This window comes from Oncorhynchus kisutch, linkage group LG8 (genome assembly GCF_002021735.2).
Source record: "Oncorhynchus kisutch isolate 150728-3 linkage group LG8, Okis_V2, whole genome shotgun sequence".
NCBI lineage: Eukaryota > Metazoa > Chordata > Actinopteri > Salmoniformes > Salmonidae > Oncorhynchus > Oncorhynchus kisutch.
This window is the reverse complement of record NC_034181.2, coordinates 78,034,945-78,060,310: the sequence shown is the minus strand read 5'-3', so window position 1 is coordinate 78,060,310 and position 25,366 is coordinate 78,034,945. Positions and strand designations below refer to the sequence as shown.

Sequence of the window (25,366 nt, the reverse complement as noted above, 5' to 3'; positions counted from 1 at the left end):
TTTGAAATATCCAATAAATGTCGTTCCACTTCATGATTGTGTCCCACTTGTTGTTGATTCTTCACAAAAAAATACAGTTTTATATCTTTATGTTTGAAGCCTGAAATGTGGCAAAAGGTCGCAAAGTTCAAGGGGGCCGAATACTTTCGCAAGGCACTGTATATTTGGCCCGCGAGACAATCCCAAATTACTACTAGAGCTGGCCCGCCGGTATTATACAGCGCATTCACCACTAATAATACGAATCCCATAATGCTCTGCTGTTTTCGCGCGCCAATCAGGACAGGACCCAGAAACGCTCTCTCCTCTGTGACAGTAGTCATAGCAACATAGACGCTACAACTGTCAGCGAGCTAACCCTTCCCAAAAATGGCGAAAAGAAAGGCAGAAAACAGGAGCTTTCTGGACAAGTGGGAGGCAGAATATCTGTTTACATATGTAAAAGACAAACCTGTTTGTCTTGTTTGTGGAGTCAACGTGGCTGTAAGTAAGGAGTACAACATTAGACGACACTATGAAACGAAACACCATGACAAATACAAGGACCTGGACATGACTCAAAGGAGCCAGAAAGTAGAGGAGATGAAAAGAAGTTTGGTTTCACAACAGAATATGTTTAAAAAAGCCACATCACAAAGCGAGGCTGCTGTAAAGGCTAGTTATATAGTGGCAGCAGAGATCGCAAAATCAGCCCGGCCCTTTAATGAGGGAGAGTTCATGAAAAAGTGCATGATGAAGGTTTGTGACCTCGTATGCCCAGAGAAAAAACAAGCATTTTCAAACGTGAGCCTGAGCAGGAACACAGTAGCTGATCGCACATGTGATCTTGCCACCAAATGGAGCTGATTGAACTCCAGTGCAACGACACGCTGAAGTCAAAGTATGATGCTGTGGGCGCCGCACAGTTTCCACGGTTCCGCACCCAAGCTGCTCAGATGCTCTCCATGTTCGGCAGCACTTATCTATGCGAGCAACTTTTCTCCTCGATGAAGATGACCAAAACAACTCACAGGAGACGTCTGACTGATGAACATCTTCGCTCGATACTGAGGATTTCTTCAGCTCAGAGCTTGAGCCCAGACATTGATGAACTAGCATCCAAGAAGAGATGCCAGGTATCTGGCTTGGGCACATCAGATTAGACCAGTGTGCAATAATTAACGTTTTCTTTATGCACTTTTTCTTGCTACAAGGCATGGGCTTGAATGGTTGATTGATTTATTATAATTTGATTTGTAAAATTATTAGCCAGTGGAAAAAGTTTATTTTGGTATTTAAATCAGAAGGCTGCAAATAGAAAAGAGGCATACAATTTTTATTTAAATTTTATTTATTTAATAAATGAATGCCATTGATGTGTTTTTTCATTTGAAATTCGATTTTGCATGTCTCCACTATTAAATTATATATTGTATGGTAATAAGCAAAACTTGTTTGGGTCCATATTAAAAGGTTAATTTGTTCAATGTTGGCCCGTGACTTTGTTCAGGTTTTACATTTTGAGTTTGACACCCCTGATCTAGACCCTTCTATAAAACACAAGGCCAGTGAAGACAAAATACAAATACTGGTAATGGATACATGCATTATAAATCAGAAAGAATTCCCAGAAAGGCTTGTAGTAAGAGAGAGAGAGAGAGACACGGAGAGACACACAGAGAGGTAAACACAGAGAGAGAGACACACAGCGAGACAGGGAGAGCGAGACAGGGTGAGAGAGAGAGAGACACGAACAGAGGGAACCAGGTGGGTTCTGTGGACTGTGAGACCCACGGTGTCTGCCTACAACCGTAAATTAGTGTGTGTGTGTGTGTGTGCTTGCGCTTATGTGTGTGTGTTGGTGTCCAAGCGTGCATCAGTATGTGTGTTTTATGTGACGTGTGATAACCTGACTGCACACACCTCACCACTGCTCTTTGTCCAACCATTGATCTAACGTGATCAGCTCAGCTGTGGGAACACCAGGCTTTTTAAGTAAGGGAGAGAGACAGGGAGACAGAGAGACATACATTACATGCTCGTCGAACATCTCATTCCAAAATCATGGGCATTAAAATGGATTTTCTGCTTTAAACAGCCTCCACTCTTCTGGGAAGGCTTTCCACTAGATGTTGGAACATTGCTGCTATAACAGCCTCCACTCTTCTGGGAAGGCTTTCCACTAGATGTTGGAACATTGCTGCGGAGAGCATTAGAGCATTAGTGAGGTCGGGCACGGATTTGGGGCGATTAGGCTTGGCTCGCAGATGGTGTTTCAATTCATCTCAAAGGTGTTCGATGGGGTTGAGGTCAGGGCTCTGTGCAGGCTAGTTAAAATCTTCCACACCGATCTCAGAAAACAATTTCTGTATTAACCTCACTTTGTTCACGGGGGCATTGTCAAGTTGAAACAGGAAAGTGTTGCCACAAAGTTGGAAGCACAGAATAATCTAGAACGTCATTGTATGCTGTAGTTTCCTTTCACTGGAACTAAGGGGCCTAGACCAAACCATAAAAAGCCCCAGACCATTATTCCTCCTCCACCAAACTTTACGGTTGGCACTAATTCAGGCAGGTAGTGTTCTCCTTGTATCCACCAAACCCAGATTCGTCCATTGGACTGCCAGATGGTGAAGCGTGATACATTACTCCAGAGGACGCGTTCCCACTGCTCCAGATTCCAATGGTGGCGAGTTCTACACTACTCCAGTCGTCGCTTGGCATTGCGTATGGTGATCTCAGGATTGTGTGCGGCTTCTCAGCCATGGAAACCCATTTCATGTAGCTCCCGACGTACAGTTTTTGTGCTGACATTGTTTCCAGAGGCAGTTTAGAACTCAGTAGTGAGTGTTGCAATCGAGGATAGACGATTTTTACATGCTACTCGCTTCAGCACTCGGCGGTCCTGTTCTGTGAGCTTGTGTGGCCTACCACTTCGCGGCAGAACCATTGTTGCTCCTAGACATTTCCACTTCACAATAACAGCACTTACAATTGACCGGGGCAGCTTGACGAACTGACATGTTGGAAAGGTGGCATCCTATGCCGGTGCCAGGTTGAAAGTCACTGAGCTATTCAGTATGGGCCATTCCACTGCCAATGTTTCCCTATGGAGATTGCATGGCTGTGTGCTCGATTTTATACACCTGTCAGCAATGGGTGTGACTGAAATGGCAGAATCCACAAATTGAAAGTGCTTCTGTAGCCTACAATACAATATGTACAGAACATCCTGGGATATCAAGTTGGTTGGCTACCTGAAGAACCGTTGAGTCTGAATACCTGACTGCACCTACAAACATTATCTTGGCAGAGGAATACCAGTAAACTGAACATTATATTGGCAGAGGAAAACCAGTAAACTGAACATTATCTTGGCAGAGGAAAACCAGTAAACTGAACATTCTCTTGGCAGAGGAAAACCAGTAAACTGAACATTCTCTTGGCAGAGGAAAACCAGTAAACTGAACATTCTCTTGGCAGAGGAAAACCAGTAAACTGAAAATTCTCTTGGCAAAGAAAAGCTCAGCAAAGTGAGTCGAAGGCAATAAGGATAAACCTTATGTAGTACAGCCTCTTGGCTTTCATTCCTCTCAGATACATACACAGTCCAGTGGGACTGGAGGGGAGAGAGAGAGGTGAGAGAGGTGAGAGGGGAAGAGAGGGGTGAGAGGGTTGAGAGGGGAACAGAGGGAGGAGGGGGAGAGAGGTGAGGGTTGAGAGGGAGGAGGGTGAGAGAGGCGAGAGGAGAGAGAGAGAGGTTGAGAGGCAGGGAAGAGACAGTTGATCTGAAGGCCAGAAAGGGAGGTGAGAGGCAGGGGAGAGGGGTGAGCTGAACGGGAGAGATATGGGGTGTGAGAGAGAGGAGAATGGGTGAAAGGACGAGAGCAAGAGGACGATGGGGTGAGCTTGAAAAGAAAGGGGCAAGATGTGGAGGTATTGCACCTAATAGTCAAACATAAACAACATAATTAATATCCAGTATATCATACCACATCACACCCAAAACCATCCTTTGAGCATCACTGTCTTCCACCAATGTATAGTTTTGCAAGTTAACGCGTATGAATGGCTTAAAGATCGAGAGTAATGATGATCATATTATGGTCCATCTGCTGAGAAAACTGCAGGAAGATTTAAACACAGACATTTGATTTATTGCTGGTTTCCCTGGTGGAGATGAAGACCCATGCCCCTATACTGATGAGGCTTGTTACCCTATCTATTTTAAATGGCCCCTTCCTGTACAGAGGACCAGTGAACAACTTTCCTGTAGCTATGTCTAAATAACTACATAGCACCCAAAGTAGAGCACACTAAAACCAGAACAGACCACAAACCATTAAACCTTAATCCCTTAACCCCAACTCACCTCTCTCACTCAATGGCTTGTTCACTTTCTCTCTATTTCAATCCCTCTTTCTCTCAGCCCATTCTTTCTCTCTCAACCCCTCTCTCTGTGTCTTCGTCTCGCTCTCTCCGTCTCTCTCTCTTTCCCCTCCCTCATCTCTATCTGCGTCTCTCTCCCCATCTTCTCCTGCCATCAGAGGCTGTTGCTGAATAACAACAGCTATGCGCTCATCACACACTATCTGTCACAAACACACACATTATGAGTGATAGCTGGAAAGTGTGTTAGGCAGCCTTCAGAGAGTCCGTCTGTACCATACAGTGATGTGTAAATAAATCTCCTACAACTGTCACACAGATGTCAACGTACACACGTCACATACAGGTACACTGCACACAGTGGCGTCATGCACCTATTATTTTAGAGGAGGCACAAAGTAAATGAGGTGGGGCATCTTTCAAACCCCTGAAACAGCTTTTTACTGCAATCTAGCGCAATAATCGATATGCCTAATTCTATGTCCAAAAAATATACAGTATGTCTATTTTTCTGCATAGGCTATTTAAGCCTTCATCTTTACCTGTTGAATTGTCATTTTAATCAATGATGCACATTCATTCTATACAAACCTTTATGCCAGGAGTTTAGAACAACTGCCACACTGGTATATAGTATCAGAAGTCTAGAATTATAAGTCTATGAGCTTCCCAAGTTTTGTATTTTCTAGCTGACTATCTAAAGATTTTTTTAGCTGGCTAACTAAAGTATTTTCTAGCTGGCTAACTAAAGTATTTTCTAGCTGGCTAACTAAAGTATTTTCTAGCTGGCTAACTAAAGTATTTTCTAGCTGACTATCTAAAGATTTTTTTAGCTGGCTAACTAAAGTATTTTCTAGCTGGCTAACTAAAGTATTTTCTAGCTGGCTAACTAAAGTATTTTCTAGCTGGCTAACTAAAGTATTTTCTAGCTGGCTAACTAAAGTATTTTCTAGCTGGCTAACTAAAGAAAACATAATAAAATTGCTAGGTGGCTAGTATTACAGAGAAAGAACAAAACATATCTGTTTTCTTTATTCATCAAGAAGGAATCAATTTTTCATTTTACCTTTATTTAACTAGGCAAGTCAGTTTTAAGAACAAATTGTTATTTTCAATGACGGCCTAGGAACAGTGGGTTAACTGCCTTGCTCAGGGGCAGAACGACAAATTTTTACCTTGTCAGCTTGGGGATTCAATCTTGCAACCTTTCTGATACTAGTCCAACGCTCGAACCACTAGGCTACCTGCCGCCCCAACAGGCCACATAGCTTGATCAAGTTAATTTACAAACATACCTCCTGGGAGTCCTGTCCATCGCCGGCAGCTAAAATCAAATCAAACGTTGTGTATGTCACTTGACACTCTCTCTCCTCTTCCACTGACAATACTGTCTGCATAACCACATGCACTAGCGTCCTGCCTAGCATATCTTTGCTATGGGGGGAGGGTCCAGTCAGTGTGCCCCCATTCACAAAATACAGCTGACAGATCTGTTAAAACCTCTTAAAGCTCGGGACTTTTTTTTCAACGTTTTGTTAAAAATCACGCAAAATTTCAACGTCCTGCTACTCATGCCAGGAATATAGTACATGCATATGATTAGTATGTGTGGATAGAAAACACTCGGAAGTTTCTAAAACTAGTTAAATCATGTCTGTGACTATAACAGAACGTGTGGAGCAGGCAAAAGCCCAAGGAAAACTGTTCACAAAAAAATATATATATATCCTTCCGCCAGTTGCCTGTATTGTCTATGGCAAGGGAAAATAGATATCGACCAGTTTACAATGCCTACAGCTTCCACACGATGTCGCCAGTACTGTCATTTGCTTTGAAGTTAATCCTTGGTGAGATGAGGAATAGGCACTTCCTGTTACCGAGTACACAGCAGGAAGTTTTGAGAGAGAGAAAATGGAACATCATTTCAAGACTTGCTGCTATTGAATACAGATCACCCCGTGATCAATTTGATCGATTATTAACGTTTACTAATACCTAAAGTTGGTTTACAAAAGTAGTTTGAAGTGTTTTGTCAAAGTTTATCTGCAACTTTTTTAATTTAAAAAAATGAAGTTGCGTTTTGTAAAGCTGCTTTTTCCTGGATCAGACGGGCTTCATAAATGGACATTTTGGGTATACATGGACAGATTTAATCGAAAAAAAGGCCCAATTGTGATGTTTATGGGACATATAGGAGTGCCAACAAAGAAGCTCGTCAAAGGTAATGAATGTTTTGTATTTTATTTCTGCGTTTTGTGTATCGCCGGGGTTGCATGCTATCAGATAATAGCTTCTCATGCTTTCGCCGAAAAGCATTTTAAAAATCTGACATGTTGGCTAGATTCACAATGAGTGTAGCTTTAATTGAGTACCCTGCATGTGTGTTTTAATGAAAGTTTGAGTTTTAGCGAGTACTATTAGCATTTGGCGTTGCGCATTTCCATTTCCTGTTGGCTATGTGAGACGCAGACGTCTCACCTTGCCCTAAGAGGTTTTAATAAATAATTATGAGAAAGTGTGGTCCTAAAAATTAAGTTTAGTAGTTAATTTATCATCAGAAACATATATTGTACATACATATTGCCTTTACAAAACATTAAGAACACTCTTTCCATAACATAGACATACCAGGTGAAAGCTATGATCCCTTGATGTAACTCATTAAATCCACTTCAATCGGTGTAGATGAAGGGGAGACAGGTTAAAGAAGGATATTTAAGTCTTGAGACAATTGAGACATGGATTGTGCACTGTATGTGTACCATTCAGAGGGTGAATGGGCAAGACTAAAAATGTAAGTGCCTTTGAATGAGGTCACAGGCGCACCAGTTTGTGACAAGAACTGCAACGCTGCTGGGTTTTTAATGCTCAACAGTTTCCCATGTGTTTCAAGAATGATCCACCACCCAATAGACATCCAGCCAAATTGTGACAAATGTGGGAAGCATTGGAGTCAACATGCGTCAGCATCCCTATGGAACGCTTTCGACACCTTGCAGAGTGGGGGTGCACACCATGTGGCTCTGCAGGCCCAGGAATGAAGAACACTGGCCTATGTGGGTCTGAAATAGTGCAAACCATTGGAATAGGGTGTGATTTGGGACAGTCCATAGCCTCACTGCTTCAGTATGAGTTGGTCATTAGTACGACTGACTGTCCTTTAACCAGACTGATGCAAGGAGCAGCATAGCAAGCACATCCTCCATTCACTTTGCTGGATATTCTCTTCCTTTCTCTCTGTAGGGGGTTGAGACAGAGCGAGAGAGAGAGAGAGAGGATGGGCTGGCTGATTTACAGTCTTATTTCCCCCAGGCCTCATCTCTCCTTCATTAATACAAACCCTAAACTGTCACACCCACAAACACACACAGTCCTGTATAACGGGCCTTGTGGAGACACACAATTCAGTCCCATTCAAAATCCTATTTTCCCTAACCCGTAACCTTAACCCAAAAACCTAAAGTTAACGCTAGCTCCTAACCTTAACACTAAATCTAACCCTAACACTAATTCTAACCTCAACCCTAAACCCCCTAGAAATATAATTTGACCTTGTGGCGACCAACAAAATGTCTCCAGTTGGTCAAAAATCCACACACACATACACACACACACATGGAATAATAAAGTGCATGGGCCAGCAGGGAGACAACTACAGTGTTGAAGGAGAGATTACACACTCACTGATCATACTAATGATGAACCATATACAGTACAGCTCTGTGTGTGTGTGTGTGTGTGTGTGTGTGTGTGTGTGTGTGTGTGTGTGTGTGTGTGTGTGTGTGTGTGTGTGTGTGTGTGTGTGTGTGTGTGTGTGTGTGTGTGTGTGTGTGTGTGTGTGTGTGTGTGACGCTGTTCCTCCTTTCTATATCTGCTCCTGGCAACAATCCTGATTTATTGATATCCTAGATGTTGATGACCTCCAGTGTACTAGCACTGTCCATAGGTAGGCTATAGGGATGAACACACAGCTCGTTGTAGTAGCATGGTGCATCAGCATGGTGATATACAGTGCATTCAGAATGTATTCAGGCCCCTTTACTTTTTCCACATTTTGCTACATCACAGCCTTACTCTAAAATTGTTTAAATCCATATTTTTCCTCATCAATCTACACACAATACCCCATAATGACAAAGCAAAAACAGGTTTCCATTGATCATCCTTGAGATGTTTCTATAACTTGATTGGAGTCCATCTGTTGTAAATTCAATTGATTGGACATGATTTGGAAAAGCACACACACACTTGTCTATATAAGGTCCCACAGTTGACAGTGCATGTCAGAGCAGAAATCATGTCATGAGGTTGAAGGAATTGTCCGTAGAGTTCCGAGACACGATTGTGTCGAGGCAGAGATCTGGGGAAGGGTACCAAAACATTTCTGCAGCATTGAAGGTCCCCAAGAACACAGTGTCCTCCATCATTCTTAAATTTGGAGAAGTTTGGAACCACCAAGACTCTTCTTAGAGCCGCCCAGTCAAACTGAGCAATCGAAGGAGGCGGCCTTGGTCAGAGAGGAGAACAAGAACCCGATGGTCCCTGTGACAGAGTTCCTGTGTGGAGATGGGAGAACCTTCCAGAAGGACAACCATCTCTGCAGCACTCCACCAATCAGGCATTTATGGTAGAGTGGCCAGACAGAAGCCACTCCTCAGTAAAAAGCACATGACACCCGGCTTGGAGTTTACCAAAAAGGGTCCTAAAGGACTCAGACCATGACAAACAAGATTTTCTGGTCTGATGAAACCAAGATGGAACTCTTTGTCTGAATGCCAAGCGTCAAGTCTGTCGGAAACGTGGCACCATCTCTACGGTAAAGCATGGTGGTGGCAGCATCATGCTGTGGGGATGTTTTTCAGAGGCAGGGACTGAGAGACTAGTCAGGATTGAGGGAAAGATGAACGGAACAAAGTACATAGAGATCCTTGATTAAAACCTGCTCCAGCGTGCTCAGGACCTCAGACTGGGGCGAAGGTTCACCTTCCAACAGGTCAATGACCCTAAGAACACAGCCAAGACAACGCAGGAGTGGCTTCAAGACAGGTCTCTGAATGTCCTTGAGTTGCCCAGCCAGAGCCCAGACTTTATCCCCATCGTACATCTCTGGAGAGACCTGAAAATAGCTGTGCACCGACACTCCCCATCCAACCTGACAGAGCTGGAGAGGATCTGCAGAGAAGAATAGGAGAAACTCCCCAAATACAGGTCTGCCAAGCTTGTAACGTCATAATCAAGAAGACTCGAGGCTGTAATCGCTGCCAAAGGTGCTTCAACAATGTGCTGAGTAAAGGAGTTATTACATTTTGTATAAATTAGTAAAAATTTCTAAAAGCCTATTTTTGCGATGTCATTATGCGGTATTGTGTGGAGGTTGATGATTATTATTATTTTTTAATCCATTTTAGAATAAGGCTGTAATGTAACAAAATGTGGAAAAAATCAAGGGGTCTGAATACTTTACGAAGGCACTGTTTACCTGTAGCTCACCATATTTGAAGAGGAGGTGATAATAACTGACTATCTAGGGTTCTGCATGAACACAATTACCTCCCACTCCACAGCTGAGTTGGAGAGAGAAGAGCAATGTTAATAGGTATACGTAATTGGGAGTGGCTCTGTTGCAGAAGACGCTGTTGCTCTTTCAGTTCCATCATATCAGTTTTGCAGTGATATTATACTGCCATCTACAGGACGGATCTCTCATAGCAGGCTCTGGTTTATAAGGAGTGCACTGTCCTCTTGTGGCCAAGTTTAAAAAGTTTAAACTATATGAGCTGAACATGACATTTTCATAAAATATTTAAGAAAATGTTCTGCAAGCAATAATTTTCCATTTTGAATGATTCATCACTGACCCAAAGAAATAACTGACAGAAGGACACACACAGAGTTAGGGATGCATTATGTTCTGGGCTGTGGACTGTGAATTTTGAATAATCACTACAGTTGTATGACAATAGTCTTTATTTTAACTGCCTGAAAAATATGAATGTGTGGCAGTGTATAAAGATGTGTAAAGTTCTAATCTACAATTGTGAATGCCCGATGCAGATGTTTTTATATAAATATTAAATAATTAGGTAACAATTAATTACCAGACTGTAATAGTTGTCCATTAAATGCAACCAAAAAAGATTCTCCAGCAAGAATTTTGCTAGGACTGTCTGGGAGTGGCAGAGAGGTTTGGAACTCTCTTTGTTATTGGTCTATTAACTAATTTACAACCTGAAACTCCACGTTTGCAAAACCTGCTGATTAGAAGGTCCTGTGTAGATTGTATTTTCAACCAGCAACCATCAGGAAATAACACAAATCAAATCAAATCAAATTTATTTATATAGCCCTTCGTACATCAGCTGATATCTCAAAGTGCTGTACAGAAACCCAGCCTAAAACCCCAAACAGCAAGCAATGCAGGTGTAGAAGCACGGTGGCTAGGAAAAACTCCCTAGAAAGGCCAAAACCTAGGAAGAAACCTAGAGAGGAACCAGGCTATGTGGGGTGGCCAGTCCTCTTCTGGCTGTGCCGGGTGGAGATTATAACAGAACATGGCCAAGATGTTCAAATGTTTATAAATGACCAGCATGGTCGTATAATAATAAGGCAGAACAGTTGAAACTGGAGCAGCAGCACAGTCAGATGGACTGGGGACAGCAAGGAGTCATCATGTCAGGTAGTCCTGGGGCATGGTCCTAGGGCTCAGGTCCTCCGAGAGAGAGAAAAAAAAGAGAGAATTAGAGAGAGCATATGTGGGGTGGCCAGTCCTCTTCTGGCTGTGCCGGGTGGAGATTAAAACAGAACATGGCCAAGATGTTCAAATGTTCATAAATGATCAGCATGTTCGAATAATAAGAAGGCAGAAGAGTTGAAACTGGAGCAGCAGCACGGCCAGGTGGACTGGGGACAGCAAGGAGTCATCATGGCAGGCTTGTTTTCGAGTTGCTGTGCGTTTTGTTGCCAACCTGTTTTGCTACCTGACAACTTTAGGTTTTCACTTTTTAATTACCGTTCATATATTTATTTATTTTTTCCTCAACTTTTTAACATGATGCCTTCTAATTGCAGCCGCTGTACTCGCCTTACGGCGAGGATAGCTGTGCTGCAAGCCCAGCTTCAGACGCAATCGTTAGGCAAGGGTAATTTCAGTGTAGGAAAGGATGAAACAGCGTCTGTGGCACCAGTAAGTACAGATAGTAGTGTAAATCCCCTGGCACAGTCCCCGCAGCCGGACAACTTTCTCACGGTTTCTGGAAGGAAATGCTGTAGGAACGCTCAACCGGTGTCGCTCATTCAGCCGACAGAAACTTTCAACCGGTTTTCCCCATTAAGCAGCGGGTCGGAGTCCGAGGCCGATTCTTCTCTGGTCTCTACTCCTCCCGTTACGGGGTCTGAGACGCCGAAGCTTCCCACCATTAGCTCTGACAAATTGAAAACTCTAGTCATTGGCGACTCCATTACCCGCAGTATTAGACTTAAAGCGAATCATCCAGCGATCATACACTGTTTACCCGGGGGCAGGGCTACCGACGTTAAGGCTAATCTGAAGATGGTGCTGGCTAAAGCTAAAACTGGCGAGTGTAGAGAGTATAGAGATATTGTTATCCACGTCGGCACCAACGATGTTAGGATGAAACAGTCAGAAATCACCAAGCGCAACATAGCTTCTGCGTGCATATCAGCTAGAAAGATGTGTCGGCATCGAGTAATTGTCTCTGGCCCCCTCCCAGTTAGGGGGAGTGATGAGCTCTACAGCAGAGTCTCACAACTCAATCGCTGGTTGAAAACTGTTTTCTGCCCCTCCCAAAAGTTAGAATTTGTAGAAAATTGGCCCTCTTTCTGGGACTCACCCACAAACAGGACCAAGCCTGACCTGCTGAGGAGTGACGGACTCCATCCTAGCTGGAGGGGTGCTCTCATCTTATCTACCAACATAGACAGGGCTCTAACTCCTCTAGCTCCACAATGAAATAGGGTGCAGGCCAGGCAGCAGGCTGTTAGCCAGCCTGCCAGCATAGTGGAGTCTGCCATTAGCACAGTCAGTGTAGTCAGCTCAGCTATCACCATTGAGACCGTGTCTGTGCCTCGACCTAGGTTGGGCAAAACTAAACATGGCGGTGTTCGCCTTAGCAATCTCACTAGGATAAAGACCACCTCCATTCCTGTCATTACTGAAAGAGATCATGATACCTCACATCTCAAAATAGGGCTACTTAATGTTAGATACCTTACTTCAAAGGCAATTATAGTCAATGAACTAATCACTGATCATAATCTTGATGTGATTGGCCTGACTGAAACATGGCTTAAGCCTGATGAATTTACTGTTTTAAATGAGGCCTCACCTCCTGGCTACACTAGTGACCATATCCCCCGTGCATCCCGCAAAGGCGGAGGTGTTGCTAACATTTACGATAGCAAATTTCAATTTACAAAAAAAAAAAATGACATTTTCGTCTTTTGAGCTTCTAGTCATGAAATCTATGCAGCCTACTCAATCACTTTTATAGCTACTGTTTACAGGCCTCCTGGGCCATATACAGCGTTTCTCACTGAGTTCCCTGAATTCCTATCGGACCTTGTAGTCATAGCAGATAATATTCTAATCTTTGGTGACTTTAATATTCACATGGAAAAGTCCACAGACCCACTCCAAAAGGCTTTCGGAGCCATCATCGACTCAGTGGGTTTTGTCCAACATGTCTCTGGACCCACTCACTGTCACAGTCATACGCTGGACCTAGTTTTGTCCCATGGAATAAATGTGGTGGATCTTAATGTTTTTCCTCATAATCCTGGACTATCGGACCACCATTTTATTACGTTTGCAATTGCAACAAATAATCTGCTTAGACCCCAACCAAGGAACATCAAAAGTCGTGCTATAAATTCACAGACAGCCCTTCCAGACTCCCTCTGCCTACCCAAGGACGCCAGAGGACAAAAATCAGTTAACCACCTAACTGAGGATCTCAATTTAACCTTGCGCAATACCCTAGATGCAGTTGCACCCTTAAAAACAAAAAAAATGTCTCATAAGAAACTAGCTCCCTGGTACACAGAAAATACCCGAGCTCTGAAGCAAGCTTCCAGAAAATTGGAACGGAAATGGCGCCACACCAAACTGGAAGTCTTCCGACTAGCTTGGAAGGAAGGTACCGTGCAGTACCGTAGAGCCCTTACTGCTGCTCGATCATCCTATTTTTCTAACTTAATTGAGGAAAATAAGAACAATCCGAAATTCCTTTTTAATACTGTCGAAAAGCTAACTAAAAAGCAGCATTCCCCAAGAGAGGATGACTTTCACTTTAGCAGTGATAAATTCATGAACTTCTTTGAGGAAAAGATTATGATTATTAGAAAGCAAATTACGGACTCCTCTTTAAACCTGCGTATTCCTCCAAACCTCGGTTGTCCTGAGTCTGCACAACTCTGCCAGGACCTAGGATCAAGAGATACGCTCAAGTGTTTTAGTACTATATCTCTTGACACAATGATGAAAATAATCATGGCCTCTAAACCTTCAAGCTGCATACTGGACCCTATTCCAACTAAACTACTGAAAGAGCTGCTTCCTGTGCTTGGCCCTCCTATGTTGAACATAATAAACGGCTCTCTATCCACTGGATGTGTACCAAACTCACTAAAAGTGGCAGTAATAAAGCCTCTCTTGAAAAAGCCAAACCTTGACCCAGAAAATATAAAAAACTATCGGCCTATATCGAATCTTCCATTCCTCTCAAAAATTTTAGAGAAGGCTGTTGCGCAGCAACTCACTGCCTTCCTGAAGACAAACAATGTATACGAAAAGCTTCAGTCTGGTTTTAGACCCCATCATAGCACTGAGACGGCACTTGTGAAGGTGGTAAATGACATTTTAATGGCATCGGACCGAGGCTCTGCATCTGTCCTCGTGCTCCTAGACCTTAGTGCTGCTTTTGATACCATCGATCACCACATTCTTTTGGAGAGATTGGAAACCCAAATTGGTCTACACGGACATGTTCTGGCCTGGTTTAGATCTTATCTGTCGGAAAGATATCAGTTTGTCTCTGTGAATGGTTTGTCCTCTGACAAATCAACTGTAAATTTCGGTGTTCCTCAAGGTTCCGTTTTAGGACCACTATTGTTTTCACTATATATTTTACCTCTTGGGAATGTTATTCGAAAACATAATGTAAACTTTCACTGCTATGCGGATGACACACAGCTGTACATTTCAATGAAACATGGTGAAGCCCCAAAATTGCCCTCGCTAGAAGCATGTGTTTCAGACATAAGGAAGTGGATGGCTGCAAACTTTCTACTATTAAACTCGGACAAAACAGAGATGCTTGTTCTAGGTCCCAAGAAACAAAGAGATCTTCTGTTGAATCTGACAATTAATCTTAATGGTTGTACAGTCGTCTCAAATAAAACTGTGAAGGACCTCGGCGTTACTCTGGACCCTGATCTCTCTTTTGAAGAACATATCAAGACCATTTTGAGGACAGCTTTTTTCCATCTACGTAACATTGCAAAAATCTGAAACTTTCTGTCCAAAAATGATGCAGAAAAATGAATCCATGCTTTTGTCACTTCTAGGTTAGACTACTGCAATGCTCTATTTTCCGGCTACCCGGATAAAGCACTAAATAAACTTCAGTTAGTGCTAAATACGGCTGCTAGAATCCTGACTAGAACCAAAAAATGTTATCATATTACTCCAGTGCTAGCCTCTCTACACTGGCTTCCTGTCAAAGCAAGGGCTGATTTCAAGGTTTTACTGCTAACCTACAAAGCATTACATGGGCTTGCTCCTACCTATCTCTCTGATTTGGTCCTGCCGTACATACCTACACGTACGCTACGGTCACAAGACGCAGGCCTCCTAATTGTCCCTAGAATTTCTAAGCAAACAGCTGGAGGCAGGGCTTTCTCCTATAGAGCTCCATTTTTATGGAACGGTCTGCCTAGCCATGTCAGAGACGCAAACTCGGTCTCAACCTTTAAGTCTTTACTGAAGACTCATCTCTTCAGTGGGTCATATGATTGAGTGTAGTCTGGCCCAGGAGTGGGAAGGTGAACGGAAAGGCTCTGGAGCAACGAACCGCCCTTGATGTCTCTGCCTGGCCGGTTCCCCTCTTTCCACTGGGATTCTCTGCCTCTAACCCTATTACAGGGGCTGAGTCACTGGCTTGCTTGGGCTCTCTCATGCCGTCCCTGGAGGGGGTGCGTCACCTGAGTGGGTTGATTCACTGTTGTGGTCATCCTGTCTGGGTTGGCGCCCCCCCCTTGGGTTGTGCCGTGGCGGAGATCTTTGTGGGCTATACTCAGCCTTGTCTCAGGATGGTAAGTTGGTGGTTGAAGATATCCCTCTAGTGGTGTGGGGGCTGTGCTTTGGCAAAGTGGGTGGGGTTATATCCTTCCTGTTTGGCCCTGTCCGGGGGTGTCCTCGGATGGGGCCACAGTGTCTCCTGACCCCTCCTGTCTCAGCCTCCAGTATTTATGCTGCAGTAGTTTGTGTCGGGGGGCTGGGGTCAGTTTGTTATATCTGGAGTACTTCTCCTGTCCTATTCGGTGTCCTGTGTGAATCTAAGTGTGCGTTCTCTAATTCTCTCCTTCTCTCTTTCTTTCTCTCTCTCGGAGGACCTGAGCCCTAGGACCATGCCCCAGGACTACCTGACATGATGACTCCTTGCTGTCCCCAGTCCACCTGGCCATGCTGCTGCTCCAGTTTCAACTTCCACCTGACTGTGCTGCTGCTCCAGTTTCAACTGTTCTGCCTTATTATTATTCGACCATGCTGGTCATTTATGAACATTTGAACATCTTGGCCATGTTCTGTTATAATCTCCACCCGGCACAGCCAGAAGAGGACTGGCCACCCCACATAGCCTGGTTCCTCTCTAGGTTTCTTCCTAGGTATTGGCCTTTCTAGGGAGTTTTTCCTAGCCACCGTGCTTCTACACCTGCATTGCTTGCTGTTTGGGGTTTTAGGCTGGGTTTCTGTACAGCACTTTGAGATATCAGCTGATGTACGAAGGGCTATATAAATAAATTTGATTTGATTTGATTTGATCATGTCAGGTAATCCTGGGGCATGGTCCTAGGGCTCAGGTCCTCCGAGAGAGAGAAGGAGAGAATTAGAGAACGCACACTTAGATTCACATAGGACACCGAATAGGACAGGAGAAGTACTCCAGATATAACACACTGACCCTAGCCCCCCGACACATAAACTACTGCAGCATAAATACTGGAGGCTGAGACAGGAGGGGTCAGGAGACACTGTGGACCCATCCGAGGACACCCCCTCACGAATAGTTTTTTTTTTCTCACACACTTGTACAGTGTTAGTTTCATCAGCTGTTTAAGAATATGATACAAAACACAGGCGAAACTGAATATTAAATGCACTGGGCCTTTAATAATTCTGTGATACTTACAATTGTATTTTTATTTCCTCAGTAAGTGCACACTTTATTGACATTGATGTTAATTATTTTGATGTGGGGTGGGAAATCAGGCATATTATGGTGCTTACAAAAACTCTGATAACCGACCCTGCCACAAGACACATGAATGAAATGGATAGGTTACTCAAGTCATGTGATGCATTGGTTGCGAAACACACGCGGAAGTATGACGCTGTATACTGTTGCTTTTATTCTTGCTTTTTTGCATTTAGCCAATTTAACACCCTTGTTTTTACCTGAAGGTAAGCATAACTCCCCTAATCTGTTTGTTGTTCATATCCCGCATCCCCTTTGGACGCACACATCGACGTGTGGAGGAAGAAACAAACTGAAAAACAAGTGCAACAAGCCATGCAGTGGCACTGCAGATGAAAGCGGGTTTTGTGTGGACCGTTAACTTCACAAATTATGTTTCTGATCTTGATCTGGGCAGTTGACCAGACTGTATTTAATAAGCCTAATGAAAAAGCAAAGATCATAATTAGGCTACCGAAATGAATAGCCTCACTTTAACCCGTCACTTTAACAATACATTCATGTACATACTACCCCAATTGGGCCGACCAACCAGTGCTCCCGCACATTAGCTAACCGGGCTGTCTGCATTGTATCCTGCCACCCGCCAACCCCTCTTTTACGCTACTGCTACTCTCTGTTCATCATATATAAATAGTCATTTTAACCATATCTACATGTACATACTACCTCAATCAGCCAGACTAACCGGTGTCTGTATGTAGCCTCGCTACGTTTATAGCCCCGCTACTGTATATAACTATTGTTTTATTTCTTTACTTACCTATTGTTTACATAATACATTTTTTGCATTATTGGTTAGAGCCTGTAAGTAGCCATTTCACTGTATTCGGCACATGTGACAAATAAACTTAGATTTGATTTATAGCGTATTAAATTGCATAATACATGCAGCAGTGAAACAACAGTGACACATGCTATAGCCTAAAATGTTAACATTGCACAGAAAAGTGACCGTTTCAAACTTGTAACAATGTAACCATCAAAATCATAGGTCTAACTGATGATCATATTTGTGTTTTATTCTTTTTTAATGTATTCTTTTTAAAGAGGAATATCACTTCAAACAATGGATGTTACAGGTATGTGAAACTGTAAAGGCTACAATGTGTTATTTTTTAGGAAAGCAGATGACATACAGTAGCCTACATACCAGAGTTACTGTACACACAGTCATCTTGTTCCTTCCTGTAATAAATGAAAGCAGTAGGCCAAGACCTTCCTCAAATGTATTTGTTTGTCAGTATGAGGTTGTCATCTTTAGTTGACTGCCTGCCTATACCTGTTTTTGTTATTACAGTATAATAAAGTCTATGCTCTGGAGGAGTACCACCATCGCCTGAACATCTTCACTGGGCATAAGAGGAGAATCCACAATCATAATGCAGGGAAGCACACGTTCTCAAGTAGGCTATGCATCTATTTATTTTAAACTATTTGTCCATTTCTTCCTGTTTTCCCAGTCACAACTTAACTCCCAATGTATTCATAATATAACTTTATGTATGTTACAGGTATGATATCTTACAACTATTGTAACTTTCCTTTTCCCAGTGGGACTGAATCAGTTTTCTGACATGTTGTAACTTTCCTTTTCCCAGTGGGACTGAATCAGTTTTCTGACATGTTGTAACTTTCCTTTTCCCAGTGGGACTGAATCAGTTTTCTGACATGTTGTAACTTTCCTTTTCCCAGTGGGACTGAATCAGTTTTCTGACATGTTGTAACTTTCCTTTTCCCAGTGGGACTGAATCAGTTTTCTGACATGTTGTAACTTTCCTTTTCCCAGTGGGACTGAATCAGTTTTCTGACATGTTGTAACTTTCCTTTTCCCAGTGGGACTGAATCAGTTTTCTGACATGTTGTAACTTTCCTTTTCCCAGTGGGACTGAATCAGTTTTCTGACATGTTGTAACTTTCCTTTTCCCAGTGGGACTGAATCAGTTTTCTGACATGTTGTAACTTTCCTTTTCCCAGTGGGACTGAATCAGTTTTCTGACATGTTGTAACTTTCCTTTTCCCAGTGGGACTGAATCAGTTTTCTGACATGTTGTAACTTTCCTTTTCCCAGTGGGACTGAATCAGTTTTCTGACATGTTGTAACTTTCCTTTTCCCAGTGGGACTGAATCAGTTTTCTGACATGTTGTAACTTTCCTTTTCCCAGTGGGACTGAATCAGTTTTCTGACATGTTGTAACTTTCCTTTTCCCAGTGGGACTGAATCAGTTTTCTGACATGTTGTAACTTTCCTTTTCCCAGTGGGACTGAATCAGTTTTCTGACATGTTGTAACTTTCCTTTTCCCAGTGGGACTGAATCAGTTTTCTGACATGTTGTAACTTTCCTTTTCCCAGTGGGACTGAATCAGTTTTCTGACATGTTGTAACTTTCCTTTTCCCAGTGGGACTGAATCAGTTTTCTGACATGTTGTAACTTTCCTTTTCCCAGTGGGACTGAATCAGTTTTCTGACATGTTGTAACTTTCCTTTTCCCAGTGGGACTGAATCAGTTTTCTGACATGTTGTAACTTTCCTTTTCCCAGTGGGACTGAATCAGTTTTCTGACATGTTGTAACTTTCCTTTTCCCAGTGGGACTGAATCAGTTTTCTGACATGTTGTAACTTTCCTTTTCCCAGTGGGACTGAATCAGTTTTCTGACATGTTGTAACTTTCCTTTTCCCAGTGGGACTGAATCAGTTTTCTGACATGTTGTAACTTTCCTTTTCCCAGTGGGACTGAATCAGTTTTCTGACATGTTGTAACTTTCCTTTTCCCAGTGGGACTGAATCAGTTTTCTGACATGTTGTAACTTTCCTTTTCCCAGTGGGACTGAATCAGTTTTCTGACATGTTGTAACTTTCCTTTTCCCAGTGGGACTGAATCAGTTTTCTGACATGTTGTAACTTTCCTTTTCCCAGTGGGACTGAATCAGTTTTCTGACATGTTGTAACTTTCCTTTTCCCAGTGGGACTGAATCAGTTTTCTGACATGTTGTAACTTTCCTTTTCCCAGTGGGACTGAATCAGTTTTCTGACATGAGCTTTTCAGAGTTTAGGAAGACTTTCCTCCTGACTGAACCTCAGGTACAGTTGTGAAATGTAATTACTAAAATGTGATCCTGTAGTTAACCCCAATTATAAGTCTACGAGCTTCCCTGATATAAGATAGCCTAATCAATAGTAATTGTTCTTACATTTATCTTCATCAGAACTGCTCTGCCACCAAAGGGAGTCACATCAGCAGCCATGGGCCATATCCTGGTTCTGTGGACTGGAGAGAGAAGGGAAACTATGTGTCACCTGTCAAATATCAGGTACTATGTTTCCCTCATAGGCTAAATATACTGAGTGTACAAAACATTAAGAACACCTTCCTAATATTGAGTTGCACCCCCCCCCCCCCCCCCCCCCCCTGTTTTGCCCTCTGAACAGCCTCAATTCATCTGGGCATGGACTCTACAAGGTGTCGAAAGCATTCTTAGGATGCTGGCCCATGTTGACTCCAATGCTTTCCACAGTTGTGTCAAGTTGGCTGGATGTCCTTTGGGTGGTGGACCAGTCTTGATACACATGGGAAACTGTTGAGCGTGAAACAACCTGCTCCTGGCACCTAATACCATACCCCGTTCAAAGGAACTTCAATCTTTTGTCTTGCCAATTCACCTTCCAAATGGCACACACACAATCCATGTCTCAAGGCTTAAAAATCCATCTTTAACCGGTCTCCTGCCCTTTATCTACACTCATTGAAGTGGATTTTACAAGTGACATCAATAAGGGATCAAAGTTTTGACCTGGATTCACCTGGTCAGTCTGTCATGGAAAGAGCAGGTGTTCATAATGTTTTCTACTCAGTGTATATTCACAACAACATGACCAAGTCATTTTCCGATGGATTGGCTGATTGCGGGCGAGTGAAAAAGCTAAAAGAAGCTGTACATTTATGACGGTGCTGTGTTGATAGCATGTTGAGTGAATGTGCTATTGTTGTGTCCTAAGGGTCATTGTGGAAGCTGCTGGACCTTCTCCACTACCGGCTGTCTTGAGTCTGTTACCGCTATAGCTACTGGAAAACTCCCACTTCTGGTGAGAACTAGCCCCATTTTTCTTGTATTTTCTACGGTTTCACACTATGTTTCACAATGATTTTGGCAGTCAACCTACTATGTTTCCCTGTATGGTTTCATATGAAGCGGTACAATAGAAAGACTGTAGTTGAATTGGTTGTTGAATGGTTGTTGGTAATAGCCTTATCTGTGAGTTATCATTCTATATTTTCCAGTCTGAGCAGCAACTGGTGGACTGTGCTCAAGACTTCAACAATCATGGATGTATGGGGTTGGTAGCCTCCAGTACCATCTTAAAATCACATGAGCTTATCACTCCTGTCCTGCATGTGACTTCTATGCCTCCTGATACATAATGTAGCTATCTGTCTACAAAAACATCATTCAGATACTGGAATGTATTGGTTTCAGGGGACTCCCAAGCCAGGCGTTTGAGTATGTTAAATACAACAACGGACTCATGACCGAAGATGACTATCCTTACACGGGACATGTATGTATTTATAAATTGTTCTTAGTGTAAAAAAGGAAAACGTTAATAACACAAGTAACAGTGCTATACTAGTATTTAATCCTTATGACTCACTTGTTTGGATTACTCACTATATACTTCTTTATCCCAATTACTTTCCTTAGGATGGCTCTTGCAATTTCAAGCCCGAGTTGGCAGCTGCCTTCGTGAAAGATGTTGTCAACATAACAAGTGTGAGAGACTAAAACGAAATGTTTTACAACCTCTGCATCTGTCCTAAACATTGTTTTCTTGGTCAGCAATTGGTATGTTGTTCTGTCTTTCCCCCTATAATAGTATGACGAAAAGGGCATGGTTGATGCTGTGGCCAGACTGAACCCAGTCAGCTTTGGATATGAAGTGACTGATGATTTCCTCCACTACAAAGATGGTGTGTACAGCAGGTGAGAGTAAGCCCAGTACACTCTGTTGTTCCTTATCACTCCCACTTGACAATACATGTTGGGTGGCAGGATTAAAGAGCTTTGTGGGAATTGAATTGTGAACCTCCAAATCTTATCAAATAATGTGTGGAAGGTAGAAGACTGTACTTATGAGCCATACAATGTTGCAGTAGAAGACTGTACTTATGAGCCATACAATGTTGCAGTAGAAGACTGTACTTATGAGCCAAACAATGTTGCAGTAGAAGACTGTACTTATGAGCCATACAATGTTGCAGTAGAAGACTGTACTTATGAGCCATACAATGTTGCAGTAGAAGACTTTCATGAGCTGTAAAGCTCCTTGCCGTTCACATAAGGTATACAAACTGCACATTTGACCCTCTATTACAATGAATTAACATGTCCTCCATGTGTTTTATAAAGTATTCTTTGTTTGTATTAGCACTACGTGTAAGAACACTACAGACAATGTGAACCATGCTGTACTGGCAGTGGGATATGGTGAAAAGAATAGCACTCCATATTGGATCGTGAAAAACTCCTGGGGCACCAACTGGGGAATGGATGGGTAAATACATACAAAATATTCAGTGCTGTTGAACTACCTTTTTTTACTAATGATAACTATATAGATGCTTCATGGACACAGATCAGCTATTTTTTAAATATATTTTTTGACCTTTATTTTACTAGGCAAGTCAGTTAAGAACAAATTGTTATTTTCAATGACGGCCTAGGAACAGTGGGTTAACTGCCTGTTCAGGGGCAGAACGACAGATTTGTACCTTGTACGCTGCCGCCCTATTGAACACCCATACATTGTAGGACACGTATACTGCAAGATAGCTGTCTGACTATCTCCTTTTAGGGTGAAATTATACTGAACAAAAGTAATAAACACAACATGCAACAATTTCTATGTTTTTACTGAGTTACAGTTCATAGTAAGAAATAAGTCAATTGAAATAAATTCATTAGGCCCTAATCTGTGGATTTCACATGACTGGGCAGGGGTGCAGCCTTGGAGGGCATAGGTCACCCATTTGGCAGCCAGGCGACAGATATACATTACATAGACATTACTGCAGTCAGCATGCCAATTGCACGCTCCCTCAAAACTATTACACTGAACAAAAATTCACATTTTAAAAAGTGGCCTTTTGTTGTCCCCAGCACAAGGTGCACCTGTGTAAAGATCATGCTGTTTAATCATCTACTTGATATGCCACACCTGTCAGGTGGATGGATTATCTTGGCAAAGGAGAAATTCTCACTAACAGGGATATAAACACATTTGTGCACAGAATTTGAGAGAAATAAGCTTTTTGTGCATATGGAACATTTCTGAGATTTTTTACTTCATCTTATGAAACATGGGACCAACACTTTACATGATGTGTTTATTTTATTTATAATTTTTTGAACCCCTTTTTCTCCCCAATTTCGTGGTATCCAATTGGTAGTTACAGTCTTGTCTCATCACTGCAACTCCCGTACGGACTCAGGAGAGGCGAAGGTTGAGAGCCGCGAGAACCCAACCAAGCCGCATTGCTTCTTGACACAATGCCCACTTAACCCGGAAGCCAGCTGCACCAATGTGTCGGAGGAAACACCATACACCTGGCGACTGCTCCCAGGCCCGCCACAGGAGTCGCTAGTTCGCGATGGGACAAGGACATCCCTGCTGGCAAACCCTCCCCTAACCCGGACGACGCTGGGCCAACTGTGCGCTGCCACATGGGTCTCCCATTCGCTACCAGCTGCGACAGAGCCTGGACTCGAACCCAGAATCTCTAGATGTGTTTGTATTTTTTCTCAGTGTAATAGTTTTGAGGGAGCGTGCAATTGGCATGGTGACTGCAGGAATGTCCACCAGAGCTGTTGCCAGAGAATTTTATGTGAATTTCGCTATCATAAACCGCATCCAACATTGTTTTAGAGAATTTGGCTTCCAACCTGCCACACAACTACAGACCACGTGTATGGTGTTGTGTGGGCAGTTTGCTGATGTCAGCGTGAACAGAGTGCCCCATGGTGGTGGTGGGGATATGGTATGGGCAGGCATAAGCTACGGATAACAAATACAATTGAATTTTATCGATGGTAATTTGAATGCACAGAAATACCGTGACGAGATCCTGAGGCCCTTTCATCCGCCGCTATCAACTCATGTTTCAGCATGATAGTGCATGACCATGTCGCAGGGATCTGTACACAATTCCTGGAAAATGTCCCAGTTCTTCCATGGCCTGCATACTCACCGGACATGTCAACAATTGAGCATGTTTGGGATGCTCTGGCTCCACATGTCGACAGCTTGTTCCAGTTCCCACCAATATCCAGCAACTTCACACAGCCATTGTAGAGGAGTGGGACAACATTCCACAGGCCACAATCAACAGCCTGATCATCTCTATGCGAATAAGATGTGTCGTGCTGCATGATTGTCCTGTTGGTCACACCAGATACCAGATTTCTGATCCACAACCCTACTTTTTTTTTTAGGTATCTGTGACCTACAGATGCATATCTGTATTCCCAGTCATGTGAAATCCATAGATTAGGGCCTAATGAATTTATTTGAAGTTGATTCATTTCCTTGTATGAGTCTTTGAAAATGTTGTATGTTGTGTTTATATTTGTTTGGTACAGCTTACAAAATATATTTTGTTTTGTATTTCCTCCTCAGATATTTCCTAATAGAACGAGGGAGGAATATGTGTGGACTGGCAGCCTGCTCCTCTTATCCTCTCCCCCTGGTGTGATGTAACGGGAACTCAGAAGAGAACGCCACAGTCAGTCTTCAGCTACAGTATGAGAAAAACAGGATACATTTTCTCATTCATAGGACAGGAGTGGGCATCTGTTTTATTTGCATGGACATGTTTTTAAGAACTGTAGTTACAATGTGAGTTTGACATTTTCCAAGTTACTTATTTTAAATGAATTATAACTGGATCGTATTATGAAGGTTTGTACTGTATATGGTAAGTGGCTGGTCATGGTTAGTTAGTAGGCACTGACTGGGTAGTGAGAGTCTTTGAATTGTGTGCTTATGTAGCCACATATTGCTCTGGTTTTGAGTGTGTAAGAGATCCTAGTTAGTACTGTAGTTGACTACTGTCACAAAAGCATCACCAATATTTTAGCTTCTCTTGATTTGACATTTTGGTTAGTGTTATATTTTCTATAGAGGTTTGTACTAGGCATATTTTGTGTATTTTAGACTGATGCTGCTGAGGGTTGTAAAAATATATATACAGTACCAGTCAAAAGTTGACACACCTACTCATTTCTTTATTTGTACTATTTTCTACATTGTAGAATAATAGTGAAGACAAACTATGAAATAACACATATGGAGTAATATCATAACCAAAAAAAGTGTTAAACAAATCAAAATATATTTTAGATTCTTCAAAGTAGCAACTCTTTGCCTTGATAACAGCTTTGCACACTCTTGGCATTCTCTCAACCAGCTTCATGATGTAATCATCTGGAATGCTTTTCCAACAGTCTTG

At 42.6% G+C, this 25,366-nt stretch overlaps 1 protein-coding gene across 2 annotated transcripts; it reads left to right on the top strand.

Annotated features, from left to right (window-relative positions):
- The first annotated feature begins 16,942 nt into the window (after positions 1-16,942).
- Positions 16,943-25,133, top strand: LOC109881088 (pro-cathepsin H). 2 transcript variants are annotated; one of them, XM_031831289.1, is made up of 12 exons: positions 16,944-17,068; positions 17,913-17,944; positions 18,163-18,268; positions 19,874-19,944; positions 20,070-20,174; positions 20,860-20,946; positions 21,143-21,198; positions 21,339-21,420; positions 21,564-21,632; positions 21,736-21,842; positions 22,288-22,413; positions 24,535-25,133. In XM_031831289.1, exons 1-12 carry the CDS (start codon positions 16,963-16,965, stop codon positions 24,608-24,610), a joined length of 1,023 nt encoding a protein of 340 aa, XP_031687149.1. In that variant the 5' UTR covers positions 16,944-16,962; the 3' UTR covers positions 24,611-25,133. The 2 variants fall into 2 exon arrangements, with proteins under 2 accessions (XP_031687150.1, XP_031687149.1); XM_031831290.1 differs by lacking the exon at positions 22,288-22,413 and having other exon boundaries at positions 16,943-17,068.
- Positions 25,134-25,366: the final 233 nt, after the last annotated feature.